General features: G+C 37.1%; 1 protein-coding gene across 2 annotated transcripts; it reads right to left on the bottom strand.

Moving 5' to 3' along the window:
* Positions 1–1,193: 1,193 nt before the first annotated feature.
* LOC106939245 (phosphoribosyl pyrophosphate synthase-associated protein 1) lies at positions 1,194–9,879 on the bottom strand. 2 transcript variants are annotated; one of them, XM_015021597.1, is made up of 11 exons: positions 9,443–9,879; positions 9,142–9,194; positions 8,183–8,249; positions 7,917–8,089; positions 7,708–7,823; positions 7,547–7,602; positions 7,280–7,425; positions 5,691–5,732; positions 3,069–3,139; positions 2,121–2,267; positions 1,194–1,498 (listed from the first exon to the last, which is right to left on the bottom strand). In XM_015021597.1, exons 1-11 carry the CDS (start codon positions 9,523–9,525, stop codon positions 1,340–1,342), a joined length of 1,113 nt encoding a protein of 370 aa, XP_014877083.1. In that variant the 5' UTR covers positions 9,526–9,879; the 3' UTR covers positions 1,194–1,339. The 2 variants fall into 2 exon arrangements, with proteins under 2 accessions (XP_014877083.1, XP_014877084.1); XM_015021598.1 differs by lacking the exon at positions 5,691–5,732 and having other exon boundaries at positions 9,443–9,877.
* Positions 9,880–12,963: the final 3,084 nt, after the last annotated feature.

The following is a 12,963-nucleotide window of genomic DNA, read 5'->3' as shown; positions in this document are numbered from 1 at the left end:
CAGGAACAAATAAATGTGCATTGGCATCTAAAGTATATTCCCTGAGCAAAAAGTCAGCAAAGCGAAACAGCCCTCCAGCATCTAAAATCCACTTTTTTTTTCTTTAAAAAAAAAAGCCTAAATTCAGTGTATTTCTGAAATTAATGTGGCTCCATCCTAAAACACAGAATTCAGTAGAATATAAATAATCAAAAAAAAAAAAAAAGAATGGATGGCAGGGCACGTTTTCACAGAAATAAAAAATCTACTTATATAATACTAGGTTTAACTAATGGCGAGTGAAATAGGGGGCCATTTTGAAATATTCAATTCAGTACTGCAATTTAGTTAACCGATCACGCAACAAGTACAGCTGTGAAAGGAACTGACCTGTGGGGCTTCTGTGAAATGTTTTGCTGTGAGATAATGAGGCAACATAATGTGGAAACAATCTGAAAAAAAAAAAAAAAAAAAGCATGGAGTGTGTTGGTTTGGATTTCTTGCGAAAAGCAACATGCTCTGCTTTGCTAAGATGTCCATCTATTCTCTGCAGATTAGGCTCAACGTGAAAATATGAACTTTTTGTAGTGCATGACAAAAACACAACTGGTATTTAAGTTAGAAGCAAGAAAAACTGAAAAAAAAAATCACCAAAATTAGGATTATAAATATATAGATATATATATATTTTTTGGATTTACATGAAACTATGTGTATTTTTTTAAAATGAAGTAAATGCCACCCTCTTTGTTCCCCCCATAAACAGATCTACCTTTGTGCAAACACTGATCTATGGAAGGCCTGATACAACACAGCATGGCAAAGCACCACACGGGATCACAGGTCACTCAAATGCGTTTATATTTCACTGTATGGCTTCTTAGATTTTGGCACGGACTTCATTTACACTGCGGAGGAGGAAGACGGGGCTGAAAACAGGCTAAAAGTGTCGCACCTCGCTCATCTGTCAAAACACAGATTCCCATCTTCAGTTTCACTACTTCCAGGACGACCGCATCTTGTAATCACTTCTCCATTGAAATCTAACCGTAGCCAATGTTTCTGAACAGCTGCTAGCAACAACGCCACTTCATACAATCCTCGCCTTTCGTTTCAAAACATCAAAGTACGCTCTTTTTGAGGTGTGCTCGCCTTGGATTTGAAGGTTTTTCTCTTTTAGAAAGGGAAGAAAAAAAAATAAAAAAAAACACACATTTTAGAAAGAAGACAAATTATTTGGTCGATTTTTGAGAAGTTCTTTAACTGAATCAGGATTACATGTATGCATGTCAATCAAAAACAACACGTGGAACAGCGTTTCGTTAGTAAAAGGTGCAGAGGCGTCTGTCACTGACGCTCCTTAGTCATCCACTGTAATATTGCGAAATAAGTAGGCCATAGATTCCCCGTTGTGGATGCGGCGGATGGCCTCGGCTAAGATCATGCTGACGTCCACCGTCTTGATTTTTGGACACTGCAGCTTTTGCACCTCGTGGGGCACCGTGTTTGTCACAACCACCTGAATACACAAGAACAGATCATGCTCACTCCGTTTTTTACAGCAGACTGCAAATTCTCAATTTGAAATAAATTGATGGAAATATTTCGATTGCTGTCTCACAAATGTGACTGTATTAGTGAAATATTTTGAAAATGTAATTTTTCTTCCTCTCCACAATAATGTGTTAGTTCATCACATTAAATGTCAATCAATTAACTGCAATGTTTGTGGCTGTGAAATGACAAAACGTGAACAAAAAACAAACTTCTGTGAATAGTTAACTTGCGAGTTGGTGTAAATACAAACTACCGTGGAAATGTCTGGTTAACAAGAAATGTTCTGGAACTACCGTTTTCTGAACACCTGGCAGCTTTTAGGAACAGAAACCGACGGCTAATAAAAATGACGCTGCTGAAAACAATAACTCTTTGTTGTAACAGAAGTGCGATGAGTGACAGTTCAGATCGAGTTCCCATTAAAAGGAAGTACGTTATCCTACACTGTTCTAAAGAACAAAAGCTGAAGTTTGTTCTCATCTATCTTCTTTAGTTCAGTTCGTGTGCAACATGTTTTCATAGAAGAAAAACAGAAAACAATCGAGGCGCACACATCTGAAAACCGTAAGGTTCTACGTTCTCACCACATCGATAGCCGATTCCTCTATGAGACGAGGAGCATCTGCAGAAAGTAAACCATGGGTGGCCATGATGTAGATCTTATACGCCCCTCTCTCTTTCAGGATCTCTGCAGCAGCAACAAAGTCTCCTACGTCGTCTATAATGTCATCCTGAGCAGAAAAAACAACAATGTGGTTACAATATTTTAACTCGCTCTCCCAGTTAGAATCGACAGAAGGCAACCAATGACACCAAGAAAAAGGAGGGAGAGGAAATAGGAGTCACTGTAGCAGAAAAACAACACGGGTGGCAGAAAAGAGGCTTCAGAAAACACACCACATTCCAGAACACAACACAATCTAACACACACGGAAAGGAAGCCAATACAGTCTCTCTATCACCGTCTCTATTGGAAATAGATAGTTAAAAACACAGATTCATCTGCACATGGAAGACATTTAAAAACTAGTTGTGAAAACTGTGACCTTTCAATTCTTTACAATCAGTACTTTCTCTGCACCATAGCATATTGTGTATTGACATAAAAACACCTTGAGGTTGGAGTAATTGGGAGTTCACATCTTTTAGCAGCTAAAGATATACGTTGAATTGACATAGGCCGATTTTTGGCTTTTCTTTTTTACATATTGGGGTCGGTCTGATAAGCAAAACTGGGCTGGTGTTCACAGTTGGTGTTTATTTCCACCCTGAGACGATGCAGGACGGGTGGGAGCAGCACAGGATTGTGGGAGTGTTTAAAGAAAAGAGGCAATTTAGGTGGCGTGATCGCCTTTATACAATGTCAAATGTGCAGTGAGATATATACACTATACATATATATATATGATATTGTTACAGATTGGTAATTATCACCCAAAATTTTCATATCTGTGCACCCCTATTAACATGTATTCATATATTCAGACATTCAAAGTACAAAAGATTTTAATATCGCATCTGAAGAATCTTACCACTATTATGGCGATTCTTCCGCCGACATCTCCAACTACAGTAATCGGAGGTTTCTCTTTGGCCATCATTACTAAAATGGAAAGAAAATCGGGTTACCTCGTATTACTTAGTTAAGAGTAACTTTTTTTCTTTTTTAGGAATCAAAGATTAAATCTAAGTAGATTGGGTAAAATGGGTTGAGAAAAGGGTTTTTGAGCAATCTAGCTCTCCAATTTATATATATATATATATTTTGGTTTACTAAATTTGATTTCTAAAAATGTAAAGCTAAACTAAAATGACGATCAATTAATCAAAGTCATTGGTTCATGTACCCCCTCCCCTCCATTCTACCCCTCCTACTTCTTAGGAGATCAAGCTGGAAGGCTAACCTAGTGCAAAGCATGCCATGCAAGGGTCAAATGACAAAAGGAGTTTCAGCCCAGGATACCCAATCCAAAAAAAAAGAAAAAGCTGCCTGTATAGACACCCACACCCACACACCTTCAGGCCCAGGCTATAGCAGCAGTCCTCAAACAGACAGTTTAACACACACCAACAGTGGCAAGCACTGATGACAGATCCTTCATACACACTTGCCAATGTTCTGAACCGGTCAGTCAAATCTGAGCGCTGCCAGCGAACAGCCTACATTTCCATGCACACACACACCCCCCATTAGTCATATTGTTGTTTTAAAACATTTTAAATAAGCCATATTTATGCTCCACTTAGTTTGGCTTCATCAGCTACAATGAGTTGGCTCACCATTTTTAATACGGAATCTAAACATACACTCATGCAGCTGTTTAGCTTATGACAACGTCTGAATATCCTGGCCTCATCGACGTTCGTCTGCTGAATACAAACGACCGCAGTGCTACCTACAGGTCCAGTCAGAAGTTTACGTACACTCATGCTTTACTGCAATTTGCTCCTCAACCATCAGCACGTTTCTGGCTGCATATTTAAATAATAATTCTCATCAGAAGTAGTAGAGATCATCAACATGGGGTGGTTTTCCTGACAAATATGGAAATGGGGGAGGGGTATTTTTAAGCAAAGTTAAAATTCAATTTGGAGCTTTGAGAAGGTCTTTTTTTTCTTCCTTAAGTTCCTCTCAGTGCACAAAAATTAGAGAATTATGTTTGAAAAAAAAAAAAATGCCAGTGTTGGGAACGCAAGTCGTTAAAATGAAGTGTACAATTTACTTTACGAAAAGTGCTCAAACATCCAGTCAGAATTATGCCAGAAGCTTGTTGAGAGCTACAGAAAATATTTACACTTATAATGCAACTTGCTAAAATGAGACATTTATATATGTAAGCTTCTCTAGTAATACATAAATACATCCAGCGGGTGTGTATCCATCTTTGTAAAATGTTGACCCTGTGTTCATTACAGAAACTTCTAAATACCTTCAAACTTGTGCAATCAATCATTATGCTTAAAAATTACTTAAGTTGTACGACGTAGGAACCATTCTTAGGTTCGCATCAGTGATGAGTGCATGTAAACATCCTGAACAGGGCTGCCCATGTATAAACTCATACACATCCAATTCTAACTGCAAAATAAGGCATTAAAGTTATTCATGGTTGATGTTTAAGGCAGAGTTTTCTATGAGATTGACCAAAAATCTTTACAAAAACTAGCAAAATGCTTAGAACCATTTCAAAAATACCGGTGTGCATGTAAATGCAGGCAATCAAGAGGGATTTTTTTTTTTTAGGAAACAATCAACTGGTAAACAATCAGCAAGCCAAGCTGATTGTGAAGGAAAAGTTTTAGAAAGCAAAGAAAGGAAAAAAGCATGCCTTGCAGAACAGTGAATTTCAATCAGCCCCCTCAGTGTGAGAAAACCTGGAATCACTATGTACACCAAGAACAGCAGAATCCACGTTGTGATTAAAATACAGTTTACCAAAATCCAACTGTGCTGCATCGTGTAACGACCTGAAAAAAGTCTGGTTAGACTTTTACTGTTTTAAGAAAGGATTAATAAAATCTGCCAATATGCATCTTTTGTTGACGGTTCTAGATTAAATGCTGGAATCTGTCAATCGTTACATTCCTACTGACTTTCTAGTAACAGATCCTTAAAGCATGCTTCATTGTTTCCTTACATGCAAATCATGACACAAGGTTAATCAGGTTAAAAGTGGTTTAAAAATGGCAGCATGTGTTGATTGGCAAGATGAGTCCATCAGAAAATAAATAAATAAATAAATAAAAATAAAAAACTGACGCAGTTCTGGTTTGATTTAAGGAAACTAAAATTAGAGCACCACAAAACATAGAAAGTTTAAGCCATCTTGTAGAAGCAGCTGTCTGGAATCAGACGAAGGTGCAGTAAATATGACGTCTGTTCAGTTCAAGACAAACGCGCCACACAAACTGCTGCTGGGAGAAAAGTGGAGATCAAACGGCCAATTGGACAAAAAATAAAAAAAAAATTCAACAATGTCAGCCTCTATTAGTTGGAGAGTCAATATTCCACCAACTCCCCCTCGTGAATCCAGACTGTATGTTTCTCAAGATGCAAAGACAAACCCTTTTTTTTTTCTACGCATGCACAAATTGAAGTAGAATTTGAAGAGGAATCATTTCATGGTCAGATATAAATTAACTTTAGGTCGTACTTGGAAGCTCTATGCCAGGGAACGGAGCTTGTTGTTTGCCTGCTATTGTCGACAAATAAACACCACATTAACACAAATGCACAAGTATAACACATGATACACACTGTATGCCAAGACTTAAAAAGAAAGAAAAAAGAAGAAAAATCTGGGTTGAAAGCAATTTGAAAAATAATATTAATAAAGCAGACTGACTGAAACGTCTAAGACAAAGTTTTTTTGTTAGTTAAAAAAAAATGTATAAGTGGATTTTATCATCTCAAAGTTAAGCATGGGAACACAAAAAGTACTGAGACTATTCAATCGGAGTCATTTGCCAATGACACACCTATTTGATTTTGGTTCTCTTTTGATGACACCCTAACGCATAATGATCAAATATGTGGCAGGAAACAAGCGAATGAGACGTTTCTTTAAATATTTTCTTGCTTCGACTCCCTCCACATTAGACTTCTCTGGGACCGTAAAGATTGCTAGGACCCTGCTGGATTATGGGAAATCCAGGACTTCACCACGGACTTCACATCCGCACAGATTGTCCCAATCTGTACTAAAATCATACATATAGAAGATTTCTGCTTCTCCACCTTGCCTTGAAAGAACCCCAGGAGTTTGTTTGAATTCATCCATTTTTACATGTACAGCTTCTAGCTCACCAATCAGCATATAATTTGTTTTGCCTGTTGTGTGTATCGGTCAGGAGAAAAAGCCAAAAATAAATGTTTTTCATTGTGAACTGATTACACCAATGTTCTAAAGCTTGGTGGTTGTTGTTGTTGTTTTTTTTAATGATACACATTGCAACCATTTTAGAACTGTATTTTAAACCTCCATAAACCTGTGCAAACATTTTTACTCCTCGTTCTCATCTCTAAATATAATGCCCAGCCTTCTCACTGAAATGTAACAAATACATTTGCATCCAAACTATAACCCAGGGACCTCGTACCCTGCTTCGGACCTTCATCAGCCAAGTTGTATGCACAATTTGGAGGTGTGTGCACTTTCACAAAACACTGATTTTCACGTGTAATGCTGCACGCTGTATTTTTAATATGCCACAGAAGATTACTCTGAGACCTGGCAGATTCTTCATTTCATAATATAACCTTATTCCAGTGTGAGGTGGGGGGCCTTACTATCGGTCGACTGCTACGGATGCTTTGTGAGTAGAAGTTGTGTATCTGTGAGGTCATGCAATGACATAAACTCAATTACTTTGAGTATGAGTAATGGTATGAGTGAGAAACAGCACAATCATCAGCTCAAAAGAGGTTAGCACATGTAGAAGTTGTATTAGACTGTTAACTACCCTTTCAATGCAGACATCTCAACGTGTCACCGAAAGGTAAACGAGGCTGTGTTAATGATGCTACATTCATTTTTGGTTCATAATGTCTGTAATAGTTTGTGGTCAAGAAGATACATTCTTCTAATCTAACAAGTCAAAGCATGTGTTTAAATGTTAAAACTTTGGGAAACCGATCAATAAAAAAGTCACGTAACTGCATGAAACAACAACATGTGACAGATATTATTTGTGCAATTTTGGATAAAGTAAAGTTCTAAAAGAAGAAAGACCGGGATCTCACTAGGCAGCTCCAGTCCCGTGTGCCCTGTGGTGTTGCGCACACACGGCGGCGAGTGTCTTCCATCGGCCATGTCCGACTCGGCACACTGGGCCTCGCCGTGGATCACAGCCAGACCCAGTCGGAGACGTTCCGCATAGGACTGAGCCCTGCAAGGACAGAAGACAACCTGTGAATACTTTGAATAGGTAAAAACAGATAAAAGGATAAACTAGGCCTCTACTGTGATTTCAATGTAACATCAATGTAATGTTGCCCGACGTCTGATACCTTTTAGCTGCAGCAGGGGACTTTGCCACAATTATAGCATTTCTGTAATCAGGAATCTACCCGAATAAAGGAAAGCAGATGTTACCAATTCTTCCAAACTCTTGTTTGCATCAATTGTCTCAATTGATGTCATAAGACGAAGACACAAACACAACAACCACCTCCTCTTGTATGTACTGAATCAAAAACGGGGAGGCTCGCAGATTATCCACCGGAAAGCTGAAAAAGCCTTGGATCTCTTTCTGATGCAAGTCCATGGTGATGATATGTGTCAATCCTTCAGAAATGCACAAAAAATAAAATGTTAATTAGAGAAGTTTTTTTTTTTTTTTTTTAATTCTGCTGTTCAGTTTTGCTTTGATTCCTGTACCTGCTTTAGCCAACATTGAAGCTAACAGTTTACAAACTATGGAGCCCCTCTTCCTCATTTTGCACTGCTTGCTATAGGGGAAGTAAGGAATAACTCCAATGATGTTCTTCGCACAGGACGTCTTAAGAGCATACGCCATAACGAGGAGCTCCATGATGGCTGTGTTGACATCTCTGGTTATAGAAAAATAAAGAAGAGATAGTTAAAGATTTCGATTAGAAAAAGAATCCAGCTGTGATAAAAACGAGCAAGTTTTCTGTGCTCACCTTGGTATGGTTTGGATAATGAAGATGGTCTGCCCACGAACAGACTCTTTCACATCCACTCTTGTCTCTATATAAAGGGAGGAAAATGTCATTTCACACAAACTGCAATTTACAAGCTGAAAATAAACAAACGCTATACAAACAATTAGTATTTTATGTTGGAACATTTGCTTATTGTAAATAAAGGTTCAATTTATCATATGAATTGAAACACTGATATTTCTAACTATAATTTCTTAAACTTTAAGTCAACTTTAAAAGCCTGTATTTAGTTTTAATACACATAATCAGAGCATGTGAATAAATCAGTAAAATACTGATTTATTCGGTGTCCTGCTCAGGATATGTAAAAAGTCTTCAAATAACTTGAAAGTTCACTGTTGCGTGATAATGACATGCTAAATAATTTATCTTAAAAAAAATGGGGATGGGGCAAAATCACCACATTATTAGATTTTTAATCAAATTGTCTAGAAGATTAGATTAGATGATTACTCAAAAGAAAGACATTTGTCTTAACCACTCTTCAAAATGGAAAATATATATACATAAAAAAAAACCATGAAATTCAAGTAAGGTAAATGTTTGCTGATCTTTATAAGTCATAAGATAACTCCTTGTTTGGGAGGCATGGAAAAATAAAATAAATTGTTTATAATTCTTAGAGAACTGTGTTATTTTTCTGTGTAAAATGATGCGATGGCAATAAAAGCCTTCTCAACTTTCAGGCCATTAACGCAGCATTACAAAAAAAGTTTTTCAAACCTTTGCATATGCTTTCTTAGTATTTGGGAGGGGGGGGGGGAAACTAGAGGGGGTCAAAGTAAGCGATGACCACCTTGTATCTGCTAAAACTGAAAATAACTTAAAGAGGGCAGGGAATAAATAAAATGTGCACAGATATAAATAAATCAGAAATCACCTACCCGAGTTGGGGATTTTCAATTTTTTTTTCTTACCTCTATTAGATTCCTGAAAGACGACAGATTTTCCCAGCTCAACACCCAACCTCCTGTAAAACAAAAGCATACCTTTGCATGCACTTTTCAAATAATTGTGTAATCTCAGGGTTTGCTGAATTTCTAACATTGTTCAATCATTCATGATTACAATATACTATAAATGACAAATCACCTGAACCTACTCTGCCTCTTGTAATATCCCTTTATTTATGTCAGTTAGTAGTTACACCCGAACACACCTAAGTACCTGAATACATGCGAGTATAGCTAAACATTAACTAGTGCTTGGAGTACTCACTCTGTTATCTTCTTAGCCAACTCTGTGCAAGCAGCGGAGGAGTTTGCAGAAAACACACGGTAGCCACTTTTAGCGACATTCATTCTGCAAGTTCAGTATTTTTATGTCACAGAAACTAAAGTCAGAAACGCCACTTTATTTTAACCCAACAAAACAGGAACGTTTAGCTTTTTTTTTTTCTTTTTTTTTTTTAACGACGCTGTCGTCGGCTAGCTAACTGCCGCACACTAGCGTCTGCAGTAAGTGAGCTAATTTATTCGAGAAGAAAAAGCTCGGTGTGGGACACAAACTTGACTAAATATAACAGGGAAATAAATACAGTTAAGTTAGCGTGTCTAATTACATGTATTACTCGCGAAAAGACAAATGATCCAGCCTATGCTCTATCAGGTTGCATGGTAACCTGACCATTTGAGAACTACGGAGTGGTCACTGGGTCAATATTGCTGGCTACGCGTTGCAGTGTGTGCGTGTGTGTAAACGACTCGACAGCATTTTGATACAAAACCAGTGCTGTGTGAAGAACTAAAACTACAAGCATTTTATTTTTTTACATTTAATATTTACAATTTCACATTACTTCTGTACGACAGAGCAAATAAGATAAGCAAATACCATCCACGTGATGTTTGTTTATCTATATGTGTTTTACATATCTTTATGCAAAGATATGTAAAACACATATCTTGATGTGTTTTACATATCTTGACATTAAAATCTGTGAATATTTCATTGGATTAATGCAATCCTTCATGAGATAATTCTATAACAAAAATAATAAATTCAAGTATTGAGTGAAGGGGAAAAATGAGGCTTAAAAAGTGTTAGTTTTGACAAAAAAAATTATATAGTTTTATTCAGACACATTAAACTATAAGAGTCTTTTGAAATTTCACAAAGCCTCCAACTAACTTTAGCCAAAAATGATGAGTCAGCTAACATTTTACTATTAAAATACAACTTTTAAAGCTTTTTAAATTGGATAATTACATTTAATTTCTACAACAGAATGTCACTGAAAGCATTAACATACATTTTAGATACTTTCAGTCTCATTAGGTTGTAAAATCACAAAGTGTAAGTGGACAGGGATGTCTTCTCATAACCTGTGACGAAAGAAGTCTTTCTATATAGTCGGACAATAAATCAGTTCTGTGTTTGTATTAAAATGTGGGATTTGCATCTAATAATAAATCTCCAGGTTAACAACATGCAAGAAGACAACCTGTGCTGAATCATCATATTAATTATTTCCTTATATCTAAACATATGTTATTTTACCAAAGGGTGTAGAAATACTTCATTCTTTAAGCCATGATGTGCTTCCATGATGTTCCAGAGGGTGGCAGCAAAGTGCAGCTACTGTTTTTATGGATCACGTTGTGAAAAACTGCTTCAAGCGTCAAATGCGATTGGGGAGATTCTGGTTTTCCAATGTAAGTACCTGTGGGTTTACAAGTCAGACATTTAATGTACAACCAAATCAAAACCACTTTTAAATCAAATATCTAATCTGACATGATGGTGGCAGAAAAGCAATAATAACAATCAAAACTATTGCCATAAGAAATGATTATCAATAAAAAGTCACCAAGGTCCCAGAGTTTAAAGATAATGGATTAGATACTTCTTTTTTTTTTAAAGTGTGTTCAAAAGACCTTTAAACTAATTTTAAACCTCTTAAACAATGACTCATTACCTAATCAGAAATTTTCTACAAGCAACATTTCTGTCACATTTATGAACATAAAAGTGGTGAGTATATTGTTAAAGGCTTCTTTTTTTTTCAGATCCCACTGAAATTTATTAAGTCAGGAAGAGAATAGCCTAATGGGCTGGAGGAGGGTATAACCAGGCTTCCATTCTCTGATGTTCATGTTCGGAGAAAAGATAATGAAGACAAAATTATGTCTTTGCAGCATCATTAAAGCAAAACAGAAGATAACAGAGAGGCAGAGCCTCTAACAACCGCTCCGCAAAACAGATAAAAACCGATCATCGAGGCAGAATCGTAGAAACTTTTACGTTCTTTGATCAGTAATTTGGTGGGAAAGGAGTGTTTTTACTGACAAACAAATTCCGTACCTTCTGCAACTATTATTTCTCAAGAAGTCTGAAAACGTGGTTTAGGTCCCACATTATCTTGCAAAATATGATACACCTCTAAATGTCAGCAGATTTTTGTGTTGGAAGCTTGCTTCCTTTGGGTTTTTCCACCGTTGTACACAACTGAGGCACAGCTATGTTACCTTGCCGCAAGAATGTCCTGAGTTCAAATGCCAACATCGGATCTTCTGCATGGAATTTGCCTGTTTACTTTTGTTGGAATTTCCCTCTGCAGGCGTGGGTTCTCTCCAGGTATTCCAGCTTCCTCCTCCAGTTCAAAAATGGTTTCTCCAACAGAAAATTTAACCCAGATTCATATCAGAACCGGAATTTTAAAAATGTCTCTCTAAAGGTTTAACATATGATTAAAGGCAGACAAGAAAGCAACAAATTTAAAGCAAATCTACCTGGATGACTGGCCAAAAATCCGTCCTGAATTATCCCAGAAGCTGGTCAACGTACAGGGTCCGTTTGCGGTGTATGTTCTGCTTGATCTTGTGCAAATAATCTTAGCCCCATGTAGCTCAACAAAGTCCACAATAAATTCAAAATTTTGCAACATTTTTTTTCTTTTCTTAAAAAAAAGTAATTGTTGCATGAAGTTGTTAGCTATTGCCCAAACATAAGTTGATATTTTTGTGCTTGAGAAGTATAAGCAAACGTGTGTATGAAGAACTTGATCAAGGACACATTGATGCATCCACACAGATAAATATTTAAGTAGTGCCGAAGATTGAGTTATGAGGCAAAAACACATGCTCTAACTGTACAGGACATCGAATACAAGTTCACCATAACAAATAGACACAAGCGCGCAGATTTATTATTAGCTTATAAAAAAAAAACCTTTGAGTTTGTTTGTGAATATAAACGCAACAGTAACTGACCTCAGGTCAACAGGTGTTACAAGGACTGAGGCCAAAGTAACTAAAAGCCCCCTCAGGAGGTTTGGACATAACTCTGAGAAGCTGTGAGATCTGCAACAATTCCTGGGATGTCTATGATTTGCTGATTTTTATGTTGCAACAGCTGGTTGTCCTTTCCACTAAAGACCTATAGAAGATGACATTTTGCTGCAAATCTTACATTTCCTCAGCTCCCACAAGATGTAGAAGTTATTTGCTTAAACAAAAGAAGCTTTTTCATATTAAATTGCAGTCATTTACTCTCTAGCTAAACAACTCTGATTTTATGGCCACCTGACCTGTCCACAGCTTCTCCCCGGAAGATTTCAAATCATAATCTTTCTTTGTTATCGTCCTGTAACCTGTCATAAAAATGACTGTCCTCTCTTTGTATGATTCAAGACACGAAAACACGTTACATTTTTAAACTTTGAAATGGAAAATTATTAAGTTGGGGCAAGGGCGTAGGTTCGGTCTAAGTTTTGGTGGGGACCTTGGTGGGGACCTTGG

Source organism: Poecilia latipinna, unplaced genomic scaffold (assembly GCF_001443285.1).
Source record: "Poecilia latipinna isolate Pla-1442-1.1 unplaced genomic scaffold, P_latipinna-1.0 Scaffold2811, whole genome shotgun sequence".
Classification (NCBI taxonomy): domain Eukaryota; kingdom Metazoa; phylum Chordata; class Actinopteri; order Cyprinodontiformes; family Poeciliidae; genus Poecilia; species Poecilia latipinna.
This window is presented reverse-complemented; position numbering and strand designations above follow the sequence as displayed.